Genomic DNA, 22,220 nt, shown 5'->3' with positions numbered 1-22,220 from the left:
GATAAACGGATGTTTCGTTAAGTTTCCTTTCGAACTGTTAACTAATAACTGTACTGTGTTACGCCTAATTTAATTCCTCAAGCAGAAGTGGATGACTTAAAGATCTAAATTGAAAACGTCGTAGGACGGGAGCGGTACGTTTCCGGACATCGGTTTCTATTCAAAATGTTATATAGTTACTCCCCTTTACTAATCATTGAAGTCTGTAACGGGGACTTACGAACGCCCTTCATAGCTTGTGGACAATTAAGCCATACTTCGTCGGTCGTGCACCATCTTGAACCACGAAACAGGAGTTATTTGACCATGGAACAGGTGGTATTTGTAAATTAACCGAGTTTTGTTAATATCTTAACAATTTTGCCTGCCTCGAATATGGAAATCTGTGCTAGTTTCAAGTAGCTTCAATTTCAAAATATGTTTAACTTTTAACTGGTTTTTGATAATAGTTCTGCTTAATTGGATTTCACTAACTGATTTTTTGTGTCTAGCAGAGTGATATTGTAACGGATAGATGACTAAATATAGTATTAACAAGATTTCCTAGGTGGCAAAGTTTTTAAATTTCAATAGAATATTTGCTCCTAAGTACACGACCATGTTGTACCTTGGAATATGTTTTCACATTTGGAAAACCTTAATTTTCGGGAATTTTTTGTAATTTCAAGAAAAGACTGCTGCGAATGCCATAATTTAACAATGGGATAAGAAAATATAGTAAATTTCTCTTCCACGGCTGGCTAGAGGCCAAAGTCTGAAAAGCGTTCCGAGATACAACATTGTCCCTTATGTTACAGAAGAGAAAGAAAGGTGTGGGTGTCGGCTTACCTGCGTGGGCGGGTGTCCGGCGCACCAGAAAGGCGACGGCGCCTCCAGCACGAGGATGCTGAGCTGGTACCAGGCGACGGGCATCTTGAGCAGCGACAGCAGCACCGCGTTGCGCCACTGCCACCGCCCCCACTCGCCCACGCACAGCTGCACGGGGTCGCCCGCTGCCGGCACCAGCCTCAATGTGTCAAACCGTGCGTATACATTTTTTTTAAATTTTTTTGTTATTTCATCCCACTTGCAGTGGGTGGACTATCAGGAGGTAACGTATTCACTCCTCAACCAGATGAGATATTAAAAAAAATATGTACAGGGTGTTTCACAATTCATGTTACACACTTCTAGAGGTTGTAGAGCCGACTTAGTAGATCAAGTTTTACATAGGAACCAAAGTCTGGAAACAGTTTGTTTCCACGTTACAAGGAGAAACAATAGCTACTCAATCGCGCGCTAGATATCTCTTACGCAGTGCGCCTGTTATCGCTAGCTACCTACATTCATGCCGGCCGCGGTGGTCTAGCGGTTCTAGGCGCTCAGTCCGGAACCGCGCGACTGCTACGGTCGCAGGTTCGAATCCTGCCTCGGGCATGGATGTGTGTGATGTTCTTAGGTTAGTTAGGTTTAAGTAGTTCTAAGTTCTAGGGGACTGATGACCACAGCAGTTAAGTCCCATAGTGCTCAGAGCCATTTGAACCATTTGAACCTACATTCATGAATGGTACGATGACGCGAGTCACATGATTTCGTCTGTTTCCATCTGCCTTGTTTTCATGCTTACTTGTGATGCATCAGTTGACATTACTGTGACTAGTACCGCAGTAGCAGGATGCCTGAGTACAAATTCGCAGAGTACACCGATATGTTGTTAATTTACCGTGAAGCTCGCCTTAAAGGAAGAGAAGCTCATCGTCTGTACCACGAGTACTTTCCAAACTGTGTGACCCCATCTCATCCCATGTTTACCAGAGTAGGTAAGCGGTTGCAGGAAAATAGAAAATCCACAAGCGATAGAGCAAATTTTGGTGCTGCAAGAAGGCGGTGCACTGTGACACTGGAAGAAAAGGGCTTCATCAAGCTGAACAGAACCCATCGAGGGTACTCGAGCCATTGCACCTGACTTGCATGTGTCTCACTCGTCTGTTTAGCGTGTTGTGCATGAACAGCAGCTCCACCCATATCACCCTCAGAAGTACATGTCATGCTTCCGGCGGATTTTGTGCCAAATGTCAATTTCTGTACTTGGTTTTTATACCTTTGTGTGGATTTTCATCCATTTCCAGGACCAATTTTATTCACCATCGAAGCGCATTTCAACGGGGAACGTGTTCTGAACGTACTAAATGGCCGCACATGGGATCAAGAAAACCCCAAAACCACGAAGATTTCAGGAAACATTCGGCATCTGAGGGGGTATCTGCGATGGTCGTGTCCTTTGGCCGTTCATCCTCCCCCCCCCCCCCCCTCCTAACTGGTGCCAGGTACTTGATATTCCTCAACAAGTGCTGGCGGTGTTTTCGGAAGATGTGCCGTTGGACATTCGACATGAACTGCGGATCCAGCATGATGGCGCGGCATTATATTTTGCAGTTCGTGTCCGAATCAATCTGAAGATAGTCTACGGGGGCAGTTGGATCGGTCGAAGTGGAATACATGCTTAGTCGCCAAGATTCCCAGATTTAACCCCTTTGGACTTTTTCTTGTGAGGCCACACGAAGGGTCTCGTTTACGAGACCCCTGTCCAGTCGGAGGCAGATCTAGTTGCACGCATCTTGGCTGCGGCAAAAGTCATTAACCTTGCACCACGCATTTTGGACAGAGTTTATGCGGACTTACTGCGCAGATACACTGAGTGCACCGAACTTGGTGGTCGTCATATCGAACAGTAGTTGTAATTTCACAGTAAATAGGAGTGAAATCTGTACATCTTGTCATACTTGTAACATGGAAACGAACTGTATCCGAACATGGGTTCATACGTAAAACTTGACCTACTAAGTCCCCTCTACAATGTCTAGAAGTGTGTAACATTAATTGTGAATCGTCCTAAGTAATTTAGAACCAATAAAAGTGTAAAATGTGACTATTGTTGTCGCAGTCTTCAATTCAAAGACTGGTATATAATGTGCTATCATCTTCATCTGTGCAAAACTACCGCAGCCTACACTATGTGGTCAAAAGTATCTGAGCACCTGTTACTGGATATTAAACCTTTGATTACAAATTTTTTTCGGAGTGAAATGTGTATTTTTTAAAATTAATATCATAACAAGAAATAACAATTTGAAACAAATATTTTCCAATCGTTTCGTTTTTCAACGTGGGGAGGTGTTGGACATACAGAGTTATTCATAACCAACTCCAGGATTTCAGAAAACAATTCCGCGGATGTTACAAAACATACAGAAAACAGACACACATCAGTGGATAGAGCATCTCTCCAGGTTTTAACTCACGTTATAGGTGCGCGTTTGTGTTACGGCAAACGTTGATATGTGCGTGCAATTCATTGACACGAATAGTCAGGGAAGGCGCGACGGCAGCCCAATTTGCACATCTGTTCTACGCGCGTTAATTCGGTGCAACGATACAGAGCGGAATGGAACAGAGGGTTGAAGACAGCACAACCTACAGGTGCAAGCCGTAATTATAAGAATTCGGCAAACCATTAGCAGGCTTTCCTTTACTACTGGGACATTGATGCATACCAATAACACGATGGAAACTCCCACTAGTTCTCCTACACCTATCATGGTACACATATGTTCCAATGGTAGTGAAAGGGTTTATATAGGCTGTGTCCACCGCTCGCCTTTATGATAACTTGATCTCTGGTAGGACCAGTTTCAATGAAATGTCTGAATGTCTGCGGAGAAAGGCAGCCCATTATTCATCAAGAGCCAGTTTCTCTACTGGGATGTCGGAGTTTCATCTAATGTACAGAAAAAAACAATGATCATTCCACACCTCTCTGCCACCAGAGTAGTTGTTTACGATGTGCAGTGCCCACCCGACCTATCTAGGGAGACCTTACATATCTCCACCGTGTAGCGTAGGTCGAAAATTAAACAGCCGACCTCGTCACTGAATCGGTCACGCCACTCGGTTCCAGAATAGAGAAAGAAGTAAAGCATAAAGTAGTTGAAACCCAGTCAGCGTTCCAAACACGTAGATACTCCTATGTCGCAATTCTCCGAGGGCGAGAAGCAACATTAGATGTCGATAAAAAGGATTCCCCACCTACTTTCTGTCCAATTGTCAAAATATTGTGTTACAAGTTCAAATGGCTCTGAGCACTATGTGACTTAACTTCTGAGGTCATCAGTCACCTAGAACTTAGAACTAATTAAACCTAACTAACCTAAGGACATCACAGACATCCATGCCCGAGGCAGGATTCGAACCTGCGACCGTAGCGGTCGCTCGGTTCCAGACTGTAGCGCCTAGAACCGCACGGCCACTCCGGCCGGCTGTGGTACAAGTCATTTTTGCCATAAATGTCTTAACTCTTGTACAAAGACTGAGTATCATGAAGGGCATCTGACTGCCTGCTCTGCGCAGAAACCGGTACGTGTGGAAATGCATACCCAGAATCAAAAGATATTGAAGTTTAAGAACACCTACCAAGAGGAACAATGTCCCTTCATCTTATACGCTGACTCTGAGTGCCTCATACTCTAGTGGGGCGTTGTGAAGATACAGAACGGCACGTACTGTACGCGGCAGGGTATCAAGATGTATGCTCATATGACAGCAGTTTCACCAAATTCTAATGATACGTCGGGGATAATCCTACGAAGTGGCTGCTCTCTGAGGTCGAAAAACTTGTGTGTAAAGTTGATCGCATTTATCGCAACAACATTCGCATCTCTGACTCGCAGGAGAATGATGCATTATACAAGCAGGCAGTTGACAGTAATATTTGTGGGCTGCTGTTGGATAGAAAAGCGGAAACTCCTAGTAGAGAGTGTCATCTAAAGAGGAAGTTCCGCAGTGCACGTGACAACGCGTGCAATTTGAAGTACCAACTACCACGACACATACCTATCTCCTTCCATAAATTGATCAAGTATGATGCTCACTTCTTTGTTGAGCACTTACACGGTTTCGGCTTGAAATATCGTAAGGTCAGTGTCATACCTCTTTCCAAGCGAATCACGTCAAAAGTAACACTCCACTTGCTGTATTCGCTACGTTTCGTGGACGCATCTCTTCATGAACTTGCACATCACTGGAGCTGCATAATCGATGATGAAAAGTTACAAATACCAGGATTCGGGGGAGAGACCCCATGTAACCATATTTCCCGACACAACTGCATTATACAGTAAACTAACAGGCAGAGCCATAACAGTAGATGAGTAAGAGCACATGGTGAATGTTTAGCAGGAGTTCAACGTCCCTGATTCAGGAGAATACGCTAGATTGTACGTGAACACCGATGTACGCCTGCTCTAAGATATTTTTGAGAAATTCCGGAGTGAATGACAAGTTTTATGGATCCTGCCTTCTATTACAACACGTCAGGGCGTTCGTAGGATCCTATGTTAAGAAGAACACGTGCCAGAATTGAACTGTTGACTGATGCTGCTCTTATTCGCACGTGGGATTTGTAGGGGGCTTTGCTCACGTGCACCAAGACGAATAATCTGCGAATGAGTGAGGAGGTGAATAGGCCACCTTACGATTTACGTTACATCCTTTACTTGGATATAAATGACTTCCACGGGTATGCCATGCAACAGTCTCTGCCGTTTTGGTGAGTTTCGATTGCTGCCCAAACAGAAGTCGACAGACTGGAAGATGAGATCCAAAATGTGGCCGCTGATTCTGGTGAGGGATACGTCTTGGAGGCAGAACTGAAACACCTTACCCATTTGCACGACGTGCACAGTTACTTGCCACTGTGTCGGGAGCACCTGGACCTGTGCAATGGTACCGTCCTCAGGCTGACGACAACGCTGCGAAGTAAGTGGAGATTTATTCTGCGCTACAGAAACCTTCAGCAATGTCTTACTTTGGGATTGAATCACCCATGGCATTGATGTAGACACCGAATAGAGGACTCTCGTGATGTCTGTCTTTGAAATTTTTAAAAATTGATGAATAATTCAAGTTTCGGGAAAATCATGGAAATTTTAGAGAATAGCGTGAAATTTATTTAGTTTACCGATGATGGAAAAGGTCGTGTTGGCGCAAGAATTAAACCGCCAGATCAAATTTCAAATGGGTCACCATCTTCAATAAATGACTCGCTGCTGTGGAGATGGTTATGGTTTCAGTGCAGCTCACCAAGCCTGTCTATAACCGTAGGTATTCTCCGTTCCTCTCCAAACTCCACTTCGAGTCTGCGAAGCTAAACTTCGGTGGCCCTAAATTACTTTATATGGAGACAGACAGTTTCATCTGCCGACTGAAAGGCTGCGATTCATATGAACTAACTACCTACAACCCCGAAGCACCCAACAGCACTTCTTGACCCATGTTTGACAGAATGGACATACGAGAAATGGCTTGTGACCTTAAGGCTTCGTTGCAGGAAAACACCAGCTCTGGTGCAAGCTGCCTATTTCTTATTGCCTATCAATGACAATCAAGAGTTGCCTAGCAATCACTTACTAGATTGGCACAGGCAATAGCCTGCCGATACGCTATTTTCTACGAATTACCTACTAGAGGCGCCTTCCAATCAGCCACCAGAGTAGCACAGCCGGCCCACTCGATAGGTATCTCTTTTCAAATTGTCCAGTTATATTGCAGATATATGGCGTCGGTAGCCACCTTATAACCGAAATGGACAGTGTATAGGGGAAGACATTCACCAGTATCAAACAGATAACTGCCCTGAAGACGACCGCAGCAAATCGGTCGAAATGTCGGCAATTTGATTGTTTTAGTGTTTTATAATGAAGTGGCCTAACACGCGAAATTATTTTATTCAAACAATAAAAATTACTGTAGAAAATTACAGAAATTTTTACTCGTAAACCATTAAATAATTTGTTACATCATATATTATTTCCTGACGTTTTCACTACTAAACTATAGAGAAAAAATTATTGTTAACAATAATTTGTTTATAACAAATTTGATCCTCTACCTATGGTGCACTGACCTCGAATGAAGACGCCTAAGCAATTGAATTAGTTACAAGGGATGAGGAGGGGTTTCCCGGCATTTTAATGTGCTCTTATTGGCTAAGAGGAGCATGGGAATGGAAGGGGTTTTCCGCCAATTTCATATCACATAAGTGCCTGACGACCACGTGACCAGTATAAGGTTATGTCCTGTAGCACATACAACTGCCTCAGGTGTGTGTTTAGGACAAGAGTTCGCCTGGGTGACCTTCCACAACTGCCCCACGTGCGTAGTAGTCAAGATAGTGTTTCTCTGGGGAGAGCGGAGGGGAGGGTAATCTCGCCCAATTGCCTCGGTATATAACCTAAAACAGGAAGTCCTTATCAGCGAACTTGAGATAAGATACTTATCTGGGCCAGAACTGGTCGTAGATAACTACTGCTTACCATTTACAGCGTTATTTTACCAGCAGAAGAGATGCATCGCCCACGTTTGTCTGAGCCAGAACATACACAAAGTAAGTGCCGATTTGGGCCAAAAGAAGTAGAAGAATTAAGAGCAAGACTAAATAATACGTATATAAAAACTGAAGAAGGATCAATGCTCAAACCTGATCTGCAGCTGCTATCGGAGCCACTAGATCTGATAACACAGGATATGAGGTACTAGAGAAAGATATTTAATGGACGCTGGTTAAAACTGAATGTGATATCAGTAGTGATAGCAGTGTTGTTGTAGTACATTATGTCACAAATGCCCAAGTGTAGCCTTGTTTAATACAACAACAATACAGAAACTAAAAAGCACTATACATAACATACACTGAAACGCCAAAGAAACTGGTGTAGGTACGCGCATCCAAATACAGAGATATGTAAACAAGCAGAATACGGCGCTGCGGTCGGTAACGCCTATATAAAACAACAAGTATCTGCCGCAGTTCTGAGATCAGTTACTGCTGTTACAATGGCAGGTTATCAAGATTTAAGTGAGTTTGAAAGTGGTGTTACAGTCGGCGCACGAGAGATGGGACACAGCATCTCCGAGGTAGCGATGAAGTGGAGATTTTCCCGTACGACCATTTCACAAGTGTACCGTGAATATCAGGAATCCGGATAAACATCAAATCTCCGACATTGCTGCGGCTGGAAAAATACTGCAAGAACGGGACCAACGACGACTGAAGGGAATCGTTCAACGCGACAGAAGTGCAACCATTCCGCAAATTGCTGCAGATTTCAAATTTGGTTGAAATGGCTCTGAGCACTATAGGACTTAACATCTGCGGTCATCAGTGCCCTAGAACGTAGAACTACTTAAACCTAACTAACCCATGGACATCACACACATCCATGGACAAGGCAGGATTCGAACCTGCGACCGTAACGGTCGCGCGGTTCCAGACTGAAGCGCCTAGAGCCGCTCGGTCACAGCTGCCGGCTCTGCAGATTTCACTGCTGGGCCATCAACAAGAGTCGGCGTATGGACCATTCAAAGAAACGTAACCGATATGGGCTTTCAGAGCCGAAGACCTATTCTTGTAGGCTTGATGACTGCACGACGCAAAGCTTTACGCCTCGCCTGGGCCCGCCAACGCCGTCATTGGACTGTTGATGACTGGAAATATGTTGTATGGTCGGACGAGTCTCGTTTCAAATTGTATCTAGCGGATGGACGTGTACCGTATGGAGACAACCTCATGAATCCATGGGCCCTGCATGTCAGCAGGGGGCTGTTCAAGCTGGTGGAGGCTCCGTAATGGTGTGGAACGTGTGCACCTAGTGGGACCCCTGATACGTTTAGATACGACACTTACAGGTGACACGAATGTAAGCATTCTGTCTGATGACCAGCATCCATTCAGGTCCATTGTGCATTCGGACGGACTTGAACAATTCCAACAGGACAACGCTACACGCCACAGGTACATAATTACTTCAGAGTGGCTCCAGGAACAGTGTACTGAGTTTAAACACTTCCTCTGGCCACCAAACTCCCCAAACATGGATATTATTGAGTATATCTGGGATGCCTTGCAACGTGCTGTTCAGAAGAGATCTCCACCCCCTCGTACTGTTAAGGATTTATGGACAGCCCTGCAGGATTCATGGTGTCGATTCGCTCCAGCACTACTTCAGACATTAGTCAAGTCCATGCCACGTCGTGTTGCGGCCCTTGCTCGCGTGGCCTCTAGACGATATTAGGCAGATGTACCAGTTTCTTTGGCTCTTCAGTGTATATCAATAATTACTTACTGCTTACTTCCAAATACGTAGAAGCACATAAGAAACACTTAAACAAATGTAATATGCAACCTTGAGCATCTGCTGCGGAAGTTGCTGTACCCACTCTTGCAGCACGAGAGCTGAGGCACCACAGATGGCCATACTCAACGCCATGCAGAATCTCAGCGGCCTCTGACGACTAGTGCCCGAGAGGAAAAATATATTGTTCATTTGTCAGTGCATGATTGTGGAGCATTGTCACGCACCTTGGGTCAGACAACAGGCTTTTTTGTAGCAAGACAATTATCTTCATGGGCAGTTCCCAGAACACGATGAACTGTCACCACAGCGACCATCGTTGTAGCTTCCCTTGACACACCAGCAGAGAGAAGCGTGCCAGCATTGGTGGGTCAAACGAGAAAACTTGACTCAGAAGTGACACCAAATTACCTTTTCAGACACAAGTCCTAGTTCTGTGTACAACATCATAGTGATCGCATCCAGCCTAGTCATATGGGTCTAGCACCAGTGGACGTCTAACTGCGGTATTTCCGCGCAGATTCCAGTCTTCGTCACCGATGAACACTAGTCAGCATGAAACAGGTGCTTGCCGTCAATACACATCAACGTTCGGTGAACGGTCGATGAGCGATCGTTGAGGAGATAGTGTCTGTACCCCCTTGGTTTGTCTGAGTGCTCAGTTGCGCAACAGTTGACGCCTATCCGCCTATACACATCTCCACAGCCGTCGTTCACCCCTGTTATTTATGGCTCGAGGTGCATCACAATTGCCTCGGCGTTGGTTTTGGATAGCGCCATTTTTCCGTTCACGGTTTATTTTAATCACGGCGGCATGCGAACAGTTTACAGACTTAGGCATTTCAGAGATGCTTCCTCCCTTGGCCTGAAAGCTAATGATCATGCCCTTTTGGACGTCAGATAAATCGCTCCATTTACGCATAACAAAAATGACTGCACTGTTTTCCGCGTGCCCCCGACAAGCTATATATATACACCCTTCATTACCAGTGCTACCGCCGCCGTCTGAGAGTGATTATTTCATATTGATATCGAACATATGCGTTGGTCGCATTAACATGACTGGACCGTATATAAGTAAAATATAAGTTAAAATATGGATGATTTTTTTGAACTACTGTTAAAGCACAAAAGCCGACTGTTTTATAATAAGTAAAGTTAAATAAAACCGATGCTTTCCACTGGCGTTTCTCATTTTTGCTGATGATGCTGGTTCTCGACTTTGGGATCTCCAGGGTGTAGGGGTGTGTAAGGAATAGCATTTTTTGATTTTGAGGAAGCAGAGAACCTCGCTGCTGGGAGTTTGTGTAAAAGTGTAGTTTGGAACAGTTATGGGATGGAAATGATGGAATGCTGTTGAAAACAGAGGGGACAGAGTGGGGAGAAGACGAGCCCTGACGTAGACAGGAAGACGAGTATTTAGTTAAATCTGCAGGAACGGATAGATCTGTGGGCGACCTTCACGGTCAGGTACGGAAGACTGGTCGAAATTTCGTCGGGATGGAATGTGGAGTCCGTCTAGGTGAAACGTCGAGAAGGTGCACTAGTACAAACGCGGCAGAATACGTGGGCTGGTAACGAGGGAGAAACGATCGGCCGGTTGCTCTCAGTTTTGCAGGAAATCTAAAAGTGCAGAATATCTCAAGGTGTTGATCGTGGGAGAGGAGAGGAAGGAAATTAATAAGCTGCCACGGGATTCGAGTGGGGGGAGCGTAGACAGATGTAGGAAGTGAAGCATTGTGAGTGCCATTCGAAGGTTTGGAGGTAGTGATTGACTTTTGGTGTAGCGGAAATCCTGCAACATTAGCGTAAGAGGTAATATGTCGTATGTAAGCTTTGTAGCTGTGGAGTATGGTAAAGGAATGCAAAACCCATGTACTAACAGTTAGTAGTTTCGATATTTTTATTCTTCTGTGGGCTTTTTATTGTATGCTTAGTACACAGAGTTTCCATTATAGCTTTAATTTGTCCGCACATTTGTAAATGGAGAGGAGCAGTCATTGGGGTGAGAGCTATAGGTGTCTTGTCTTATAATTATTTCCAGTATCTTTTGCAGACTGATCTATATAAGTCACTTGTTGCTCAGTGATGTAAACTAGTTGAAATGGCGAATAAGGGATTGTTAAGTGTTATCACTAGATGGTTGTACAAAGCATTATGAGCACTGCGTGTTGGCGTTGCAGACACGTGACGCAGCAGGGAAAGTTTTAAGTATTTAAGAGAAGCAGAGAGTAATGGGAAATCATTCGAGTAACGATACGATCCGCCAGTGGGGAAATGCAGTGACATAAGCCACACTGACAAAGGGCAGATTGGTGCTTTCGCTTACTACCATATGTCCAATAAAAGCCCATGTCCCTATAGCATAATACTTAATACTGCCCTTTCCGGCTTCCTTTCGCGGTGCAATGCATATTTTGAGCAGCCATTCGCCTGGAGCTGACGTATCCAGACACGACCGTATTCTTGGTGTAACGAGAAACGCGATTTACCTGACTAGGCGACACGTTTCCTTTGATCCACAGTCCTGTCTCAATTATCCCATGCCATAAGCACGGCGCCTTGCAACGAGCATCTCTGGAACGGCAAAGCTCCTCGGCTGTTCGGATGTTACTGTGGTGAACATCTATGGAAGGCGTTTGAAGGATGGACGGACCTGCCCATTGTAAATTGTAGGGAGAAGACGTGGGGGTGAGAGCTATAGGTGTTTTAACCCACAATTATTGGTAGTACCTTGGAAGGACAGGTCGATAGGAGCCACAAGTTACTCAGTGGGGTAAACTATTAGATATGGTGTCAGAGGGATCGTTGAGAGTTATCACTGGAAGTACATGCAAAGCATTTGACGACGGCCCTCCACACCAGTGAATACCAGAAGAATGGTGAAGCCATGAGTAGGCGACAAGGTGTTGGGCGTCCACGCTTCATCACAGAACCCGGAATTTGGAGGCTTGCCCATTCTGTAAAGCATGATAGGCTGTGATCTGTCGCATATATCATGACAGAGTACAATTGATGCAGACACTAGTGTTTCGAGCACATCGTCTAGCGCACATTGTTGATCTCGGTGCTGCTCTAGTCCCCTGCGTGCTCCCATGCCTACCCAACGACATCATCAACTATGATTGTAGTAGACATAGGATCATCGAGACTGGACCATGGATCAAAGGTAACGTGTCGCCTGGTCAGATGAATCACGTTTCTCGTTACACCAAGAAGACGGTCGTGTCCGAGTAGGCTTTTATGGGACCAGTGGTAGTAATCGAAGGCATCATGACACTTGTGGACTACGTAAACATTACTGTGGACCATCTATGCCCCTTTATGCTTGATGCCTTCCCCAACAGTGATAGAATCTTCCAGCAGGATAACTGTCTATCTCACAAGACCAGAAAAGTGCTGCAGTGGCTTGAGGAGCATAATAGTGAACTGACGTTGATGATCTGAACCCGCTGAAATGCATCTGGGAAGCTATAGGGCGCCAGCTCCACACCCACAAACCATCTGTCCGCAATTTACGGGAATTGCGTGACTTGTGCGCAGACATCTGGTTAATTATATCTTCAGAAACTCACCAAGGACTTGTCATATCCATGTCACACAGAAACACTGTCGTACAGTTTTTCAGAAGTACGCTAACATGCTGTTAGGCAGGTGGCCATTATCTTTTGGCTCGTCAGTGTATATGAATAACATTCCATGCCTAACAGATAAATCACATATCAAAGTAGACCATTAAATGAAGACGAGAGTAAAATACGGTACATGGAAAGCTGAATTGCTCGGTATTAAAATATAGATACAGAACAACAAAGATATGTTTGATGTATACTGAAAACTCGCAACAACTGAGGCAATAACACATCCGATATGAAATCACCTAAGCTCACTCAAATAAGCAGTTGTTAGAGATGTGAATATTTTTAAAATATTAGAAAGAATCAACGAAAATAAAGAAAGATGGCTCTCACAGCTGAACAGAACACAAGAAGAAAAACTTTTATCATATAACCCCAGTGGTAAAAGAAACTTTGGGGGACCAAAGAAACTTTAGCAACAACTTCCTCTGTGACCGGAACATTGGAGTCGACTGCTACTTGAAAGAGGAAGAAGAAGAAAAGAAAAAAATAGTGGAATAGGGAGGAACCCATCCCCTGTAAAGATATGTAACGACTGAAATCAAAGAAGAGCTGCCGTATAATATCGAAAGAACTTAGAACTACTGTTGAAACAGCCACATTACAATTATAGATGACTATCATAGCCCTTCCCTCGGTTGGAAATGAGTTTGTAAAACGTGACCTCCTGACCACAATGATGACTGGCTGATTTGGAAATCTCTGAATAGTCTGTTGTCAGAAGTGAGCATATCAAGAGTCAGTCTTGCAAGATGTAAATACATTGAGAAAATAACATTCAGTGTAATTGAGGCGAAGAAACGGAGAAAGTTATGAAACTGAACGGAATACTATACTGCAAACTGCCACAAATAAATAATATAAAGATAGCTTGGTTATAAATCTGGGTATCAAACTCATGAAAAAATACGAGAAACGTAGAACAATAGCTAACACAAGCATAGACTTCCACACAAACGAACATGTAAGACACACAGAAACTAAAGAGGATGAGAAGAAGAATACAGAAACTAAAGAGGATGAAAAGAGGGAAACAGAAAATACAAAAAAATTAGCTAGTGACACATAACCACAAATAACCACTGTGAATATCTCTTATCTTTTTCAGGCGAAGCTTAAATATCGCTCACCTAACCAACAATTCCATTGACAAGTATTTCCCTAAAATAGAAGCAAAACCAGAGCTATACTAGGCATCAAGTATTTGTCAATTAAAGTGCAACATGTGCGGTGGAAGATATGTGGAACTAGTAGTATATTTGACACCATATATACTGGAGAGCCAAAGAGACTGTTGCGCCTGCCTATATCGTGTAGGGCCCTCGCGATCACGTACAAGTGCCGCAACACGACGTGGCATGGACACGCCTAGTAGTGCTGGAGGGCACTGACACCACGAATCATGCAGCGCTGTCCATAAATCCATAAGAGTACAATGGGGTGGAAATCTGTTCTGAACAGCACGTTGCAAGGCAGCCCAGATATGCTCAATAATGTTCATGTTTGGGGAGTCTGGTGGCCATCGGAAGCGTTTAAACTCAGAATAGTGTTCTAGGAGCCACTCTGTAGCATTTCTGGACGTGTGGCGTGTCGCATTGTCCTGCTGGAATTGCGCAAGTCCGTCGGAATGCACAATGGACATGAATGGATACAGGTGACTAGACAGGATGCTTACGTACATGACACCTGTAAGAGTCGTATCTAGACGTACCGCGGGTCCCATATCACTCCAACTGCGCACGCCCCTCACCATTACAGAACCTCCAACAGCTTGAACAGTCCCCTTCTGACATGCAGGGACCACGGATTCATGAGGTTGTCTCCATACCCGTACACGTCCATCTGCACGATACAATTTGAAACGAGCCTTGTCCGACCAGACAACATGTTTCCAGTCATCAACAGTCCAATGCCAGTGCTGACGGGCCCAGGTGAGGGGTAAAGCTTTGTGTCGTGTAGTCTTCAAGGGTACACGAGTGGACCTTCGGCTCCGAAAGCCCATACTGATGATGTTTCGTTGAATGGTTCGCACACTGACACTTGTTGATGGTGCAGCACTGAAATCTGCAGTAATTTGCGGAAAGGTTGCGCTTGTCACGTTGAACGATCCTCTTTAGTCGTTGGTCCCGTTCTTGCAGGATCTTTTTCTGGCCGTAGCGATCGATGTTGGAGATTTGATATTTTACCGGATTCCTGATATTCACGGTACACTCATGAAATGATCGTACGGTAAAACCTCCACTTCATCGTTACCTCGGAGGTGCTGTGTACCATCGCTCGTGCGTCGACTGTAACACCACGTTCAAACTCACTAAAATCTTGGTAACCTGCCATTGTAGCAGCAGTAACCTATCTAACAACTGCCCCAGACACTTTTTGTCTTATATAGGCGTTGCCGACCGCAGCGCCGTATTCTGCCGGTTTATATATCTCTGTATTGGAATATGCATGGCTATACCAGTTTCTTTGACGCTTCAGTGTGTAAAGAACATAGAAATACAGAACAATTTATGGAACTCTGCAGCACCAACATAAAACTAAAAGAGACAAAGGCATGTAAATTATAAGGCTAATTTGTGAGGAATACTTTCTTACTCTACAGGAAAGTAACGGAAAAGAAATGTCTATTAAACTACTAGATAAACCTGTCAAATCACACATTTCCTAAATTAACAAAAGATATGGTCTAATATCTCTCTCTCTCTCTCTCTCTCTCTCTCTCTCTCTCACACACACACACACACACACACACACACACACATTCACAAATAAGAGCGAACATACAAACACTGCATTCTTGAAGTTCGCAATTCACACGATAGTCAAATGAAGGCACAGCTACGCAGCACTGAATGTAAAACGTACAAAGTCAATGTAGAATTTATGTGAAGTTACCTATAGTACAGTTTTACGAAGTTAAGGTAAAGTACTTATAGAAACCACATGCAGTTTAAGGAGAAGTGGGCTTCTAAAAACCAGAAAAAATGTTTTTGTCTTGAACCTCTGTCGATAACTAATGGGAAAATAAGTTCTCATTACAACATTTTAAACTGAACAGTAAACACCGTAAGTCATAGAAAAAGCATATTTCAAAGAGAACAGATTTAACTCTACAGTAATCAAAACATAAAAAAGAAGTATATTCAAAATGTTTACGTTATCATCAATGAGGATGCTTTCCCAGTTAGCTGAAATGGGTCTTGGGAAAACTTTCCCTAATTTTCAGCTAATTATAGAATGGGTTACAACAAAACTATAAAACGGTGGCTTCCACGACGCGGAAGTCCTCTCCAGTTTCTCTTAGCAAGCATGAAAAATAAGAAGCGCTACAACATCCAACAGATGATTAAATCAAAATAATACTTGTTTTTTTTGTGTTGTAATGTATAGTTCATGCGCTATCAGTTTCTCGAAATACTAGATAGCTACAAGTTATGACACTACAATATTGGGTTTTAACTGCAACTACAGAGCCGTAAGCACTTAGTTGCGTAGTTTTGTAGCGCTGTAAGCTGCAATTCACTCACTGTTCCTGCCGCTGTGAGAACGTGCACTCCCGTCGGTCTCAGTCAAATGGATCATTTCCGCTGACTGGTCTTGTGGCCTGATACGCAGTAACTGCGCCCCCTCTGCCACTGTTGGATCGACGCGCAGGCTGTGCTGAAAGACGCAGTATTTTCTGTTTGCCGGTATCAGTCTCCATTTTGAAGCTAATCCTCGGAAATGATACAAAATTTGCATTGCTCAAATTCAAAACCCCTTTTCATTTCCATTTTATTCTTAAAGCTTGTCTCTCTCTTGCACTTTTCATTTTGTTCGTATTTTTGAAGAAGCCGTTGCCGGAACATACGTTCCTAGAACAGAAGCTCGCAGACTTCCAGCCGAAAATCGTTACGAAATTTTGTTGGGTGAACAATAGTGTGAAATGTGACATTTTGAAATCAACCGCAACGTCGACAAAGGTTTACAGGAAAAAATAACTCCAAGATGCTCCTGATGTGCGAAAACAAATCGCCCATCGCTCGTTTTCAAGAAGCCAGTTGGGGACATAACTTCGGAAAGCAACGCCGAGTCTTTGATGATCATCAGAATAGAGTTGCACCATCAAGCCCGCTCACCGTGGAGGTTCAAACTGTGGGGCACGTTGGAAAAAATGCTCCCTAAATTGTGGACTGGTATTTGACGTATCGTCTCATTGCGTGGTGTCGTGTCAGCAAAAACGTCCTAAAATCGATCGCGTTCTTGGGGTCATTTCTGAAAAGATAAAGGACGACCACACCCTTTACCCTGGTGACCGTTCGGCCGGACGGAGGAACGTATTGGGGACGATCATGTGCGTTGACACCCGGAGATAATTGCCCTGTACCTGCTGGAGAAGGAACCGTACGTCCACTGGTGTGCCGCAGAGGACACGCTGTTTGTCTACGTCGTCCACATCACACTTCAGCCAGAGGGGCGAGGCGATGGCAATTACCGGTAACGACTATGTACCAAGTGGCGCTCGTTTCCGTGATGAAGTATGGTTGACAAAGTGCGCGCCACACCACCGGCCACCTAACTTCTGGGTGACATGCTTCGGTAACGTTCCTGAGGCGATTCCCCATTAACAGGTGAGGAACATCTCACGTAGTGGAAGTCCTAGTACGAGGATAGTCTTCACGGACGTAATTGTATTCTAGAGGGAAAAGTTTGATATGTGATAGTGCTAGTGCAATGTGGGCCAGGGCGATCGGCGGTCGACATGAACTAGGCATCAGTTCATCGATAAAAGTTCAGTGATACTGGTGAGGCTGTGATTCCGTAACTTCAAGATTAAGATTGTATGTACGTAAAGAGCTGTAGCGCGTGTACGGACATTGACCAGGCTGAACCCCCCCCCCCCCCCCCTCATCGCTTAGGGAGTGCGATAGTGTCAAACATGACCTTGAATATGTGACCGGAACTGACAAAGCAACCGAAGGTCGCTCGGATCCGGCGCGCCATCACTATAGAGACAGGTAAAATCTGTGCACCTTTCGTAACATGTCCATTGATCACAATAACTGCTTCCAATGCCAGTCCTGATGTTCTGAAGAAGACGACGAAAGTTGATAGCCGTGTGCGACGGATGTCTCAAGTGAAAACTATTTCTAGACATCGTCCTGAACGGAGCCACACTTCCATCCGTGATTCCCCTTCCAACCGTCTCGGGCAGGATTTGGCGATCTTCATGTGGCTGTACGCTCGCTTCTCGTATTGCTCGACCCACCAGGTTGCCTTTTGAACCTCCTCGTTAGTGAGTACGATGAAGACTGGGTCGTCTGCATAGGCACGGTATTTGAATGTGCTCCCCCCACCCCCACCCCCCGCCCCCACCCCCCAGGGTGATCCCTGATAAACGACGCTGCAAGCTGCAGAGAAGTGGTTCTATTGCGATGGTGTACATGATCGTTGAAAGGGGCAACCCTGTCGGACTGTTCTTACGAATGATATTGGTGTCGTCATCCGTCCACTGGCTATCACCCTCGACGAAACGTCACGAAGGGAACGCATGATTACGAGGACGAAGGAAGATGGGAAATCCTTCCTTTCCATCGCCTTTGCGAGGAATGTGTGATTCATGTGATCGAGTGCCTGATCGAAGTCGACGAAAATCATGGCTCGCTTGAATAGACAGATTGTTGCAATATCGATGACGTTCCTATAATCACTTAGCGTAAAATTTATATTTGCATCTCCGCCCGAGGACGTCTGCGCGGGCGACAGGACCTGGTGCAGGACCCGTCTGAGACGCATCGTGAGAAGGCACGTAGAAATCTTAAAATTTGATTTGAGTAAAGTGATTGGACGAAAGCTGTCAGGTCGCGTGCCTCCAGAGGGTCTGGGTATCGGAATGATTAGACGGTCCAGAAATTCCGGTTGCGACAGCATCGTAGGGGACAGTAGTTCCTGGACATTTCCCTCCATCACGGCAGCATTAAGCCTTTAAAGGTCCCCTAAAATTCTAACGGCAAGCTGTGTGGTCCTGGTGTTCGGCTGAGAGCCCCCCTGGTTAGCGCATCAATGGTGTCTTCTGTGGAGATGTTTGCTAAAAGAGAGTCCGCCAACGGGGCATCAAGGGTGCAATGGACTGCGTGTAGTATGTCTGTACGTGCCCCAACGTTAGCGTCTTTCTCACGATAGAAATGACGCTTGTTAGCTTCGAAGACTGTTGCGATGTCTGCCTGTGATACCAGCCGTCGGCCGTGAAGTAAACGCAAGGACTGTATCAGCGCTTGTAGATGGCGTCTAAGATCTGCTACGACGTGGTGCACTGACGTCACTTCTCCATTGATGCTGTCTTGGCATCGTGCTCGGACAACTACACCATCCCACAGGCAACGAGTAAGAGCTAAAATATCAGGCCTAAGGCGCTGAACCTCAGCCTGAGGTTCCGGTGAAAGCGGTTGCTGTGCCGGAGGGTCATGAAGTAAAATTCTGTTGTGTCTCTGGGCCATTGCATTCGTTCTTTGCCATATTCTACCACTGCGCGGCGTAGAGCTAGCTTTACACACTGTACCCACCAAAGGAGCATGGACGAGTACTGTGTGATGTGCCTTTCACAGGATTCCAATGTGGTCATGACCATTCATCGACATTCCGTTTCTTGTATACAGACGAGGTTACGTTTCCACTGACCCGGAGTATGCCATTTTGTTTCACGTTGAAGGTTGATCGTGCACACATAAACACTATGGTCTGAGAAGATCGGAGGCCACCTTCCTGCGTTCAGGTCGTCTGAATCGAACAGATAAGTCACGTAGACACGATCCAATAGACTGACTGAGTGGCTAGTGACGTACGTATAACCCAGGCGAGCGTCGGGCACCACTTCTCTGGTGTCTATAAGATTGAGTCGACGAGCTGTGTAACGGAAGTACGGGACAGGTGGTAAAATTTGGATATTGATCCTTCCTCTCGAGAACTTGTTGAAATCTCCGCCGACAATTATATGCGCATATCCTCCCAGAAAAAGCAGTGTGAACGTTTCAGAATAAAACTGTGGGTGCTCTCGTCGTTGGTCTGTGCCGGATGGCGCATAGACTTTCTCTGATCTGATCTCATGTGCTGTGAGTGCCCTCATACTGATGCAAGTAAATGACGTCTTCTACTGTAATGCCATCGCGCATGATAATCGCAGCACCGATATCTCCGTTGGTGGGTGGTATCGTATGCAGTATAATCATAAAAATCAGGCTAAGTCTCCATCTGTAGTTCTTGGAACGTGGCAACTGCAACGTCCGCTGCACGTGACGTATCACGTAACAGTTCCTGTTTAACAAAGGAACCGTTCATATTTCGATTGATGGTGGCAATTTTGTGCGCCTGCGTTGGCAATAGGTTGCCGTGCGCACTCATTTCGCCAACAGCGCATGTCGCAGGTTCTTAATCATTGTCTGTCTCCTGTTCACGACCGATTCACCGTGGTGGGCTGTGTAATTTCTTAGTCTAGTGGGGGCTCGGGAACAACGTCGTCCAGTCACGCGGGGTAGCCGCGCTGTCTGGGGCGTCTTGTCACGGTCCGCGCGGCTCCCCCCCCCCCCCCCCCCCACACCCCGTCGGAGATTCGAGTCCTTCCTCGGGCATGGGTGCGTGTGTGTCGTCCTTAATTTAAGTTATTGTGTAAGCTTATGGACCGATGACCTGAGCAGTTTGGTACCATAAGACCTTGCCACAAATTTCCAACGTCGTCCACACACGAAACGGGTCAGTCAGATCCGATTAGCGCTGATGCAGGACGAGCCGTTATCGTCACAGTATCCGTGATGGTGGCGTGAGAAAACCCGCCGTCAGGGTCTTCAGAGAGTTGCTGTGTTCCGGAGTCAGACGGCTAATTGTCCTGCCTGTGATACGCACAGGCGCCGGCAACTGCGCGTGAGACCTCCTCCTCGGAAACATCTGGCGGGCGTGTGATGGATTAGACGTGGAAGCACGATTTCGATTCTGCTGTAGATGTCATCCTCCTCTTCTTGCGTCGTGTTGATGACCTCTGTTTGTGGAGGTGTGGTTAAGTCAGACGACAAGATGGAGTCACGACGGTCAGGAACAAAGGTGGCTGTAGGCACAACCATGGCATCGAGATCCATATCACCTTCAAGTCTGACAACATCTTCATCCACCACCTGGATCTTCGGGAGAGGCACCGGTCACTGTTTTAGACGGTCGGCCTCGTCTCGTCTGGTCTCAGCAGATTGTGAAAGATCTTGCGGAAGTTGCTGCGCAGTCGTCCGGAGAGCATCGGGTCTCAGTGCCGCCGCGTAGGTGTGTGGAACGGATCTCGCAGCCAGAAGGGGAGAAGCGTCGTTGGTTCGCAGCTGTGTAATTCTGCGATGGAGGCACTCCTTTCGCACATTCCCTTCTTTGCCGTATCCAGAAGGGTCTTGGCTACACATCATATATGACTATGATCCGGCTACCGCAAATGAAGAGGTAGGATGGGACATGTTTCTTCAGCTCAATGCGGACTCACCTCACTCCATTCAAAACTGGGTACGTAGTGAAATGTGCCCATTTCTCTGCTACTTGCCCGTGAACTGATCCACAAGTGAGCAGTGCCGCCATCATGTCTTCTGCCGGCATTTCGAACAGAAGTTCAAAGATACAGACTGTGCATAATCCCACGGTGGCATGTTCAACAATTACTGAGCCGATGTGGCCGACCGAATGCTGGACTTTGAGGCCGTTTTTCGTTCGTGCTAAGATCTTGTCGCAAGCTGGGTCTTTTGTTAGTTTGACGTAAACGCTACTAACAATGGACAGAATTCAATATTCCGAGATCCATAGCGTCAAGAGTGCGCCGAGAACACCAGATTTCAGGCGTTACGTCTCACTGTGGATAATGCAGTGGCTGACTGCCATCATTTTACGTCCGAGAGCAGCGAAGCCTGCTTAGAGTTGTCAGTGCTAACAGACAAGCAACACTCCGTGAAATAACCGCAAAAGTCAATGAGGGACGCCCGATGAACGTATCCGTCAGGACACTGCGCGAAATGTGGCGTAAATGGGCTATAGCAGCAGAAGATCACGCTGCACTACATCGCCTGCAGCGCCACTCCTGGACTCGTGACCGTATCAGTTGGACCCCAAACGATTGGAAAATCGTGACCTGTTCAGATGAGTCCCGATTTCAGTTTGTAAGACCTGATGGTAGGGTTCGAGTGTGGCGTAGATCCCAGAAGCCATGGACCCAAGTTGTCAACAAACCACTGTGCAAGCTGGTGGTGGCTCCATAATGGTGTGGGCTGCCCTCTGGTCCAACTGAACCGATCGTTGACTGGAAATGGTTACGTTCGGCTAATTGGAGACCATTTACAGCCATTCATGGACTTCATGTTTCCAAGTAATGATGCAATTTTTATGGATGACAATGAGCGACGTCACTGGGCCACAATCATTC

The 22,220-nt window shown here is 45.7% G+C and overlaps 1 protein-coding gene across 1 annotated transcript in view; it reads right to left on the bottom strand.

Annotated features, from left to right (window-relative positions):
• Positions 1-22,220, bottom strand: part of LOC124722384 (organic cation transporter-like protein) — a 186,606-nt gene that overhangs the window by 117,872 nt on the left and 46,514 nt on the right. The window contains exon 2 of the mRNA XM_047247557.1: positions 829-992. Within this exon, the coding sequence (XP_047103513.1) occupies positions 829-992 (164 nt within the window). The remainder of the gene's footprint in view (positions 1-828; positions 993-22,220) is intronic.

Source organism: Schistocerca piceifrons, chromosome X, assembly GCF_021461385.2.
Source record: "Schistocerca piceifrons isolate TAMUIC-IGC-003096 chromosome X, iqSchPice1.1, whole genome shotgun sequence".
Classification (NCBI taxonomy): domain Eukaryota; kingdom Metazoa; phylum Arthropoda; class Insecta; order Orthoptera; family Acrididae; genus Schistocerca; species Schistocerca piceifrons.
The sequence above is the reverse complement of the archived record's forward strand: the minus strand, read 5'-3'. Positions and strand labels throughout refer to the sequence as shown.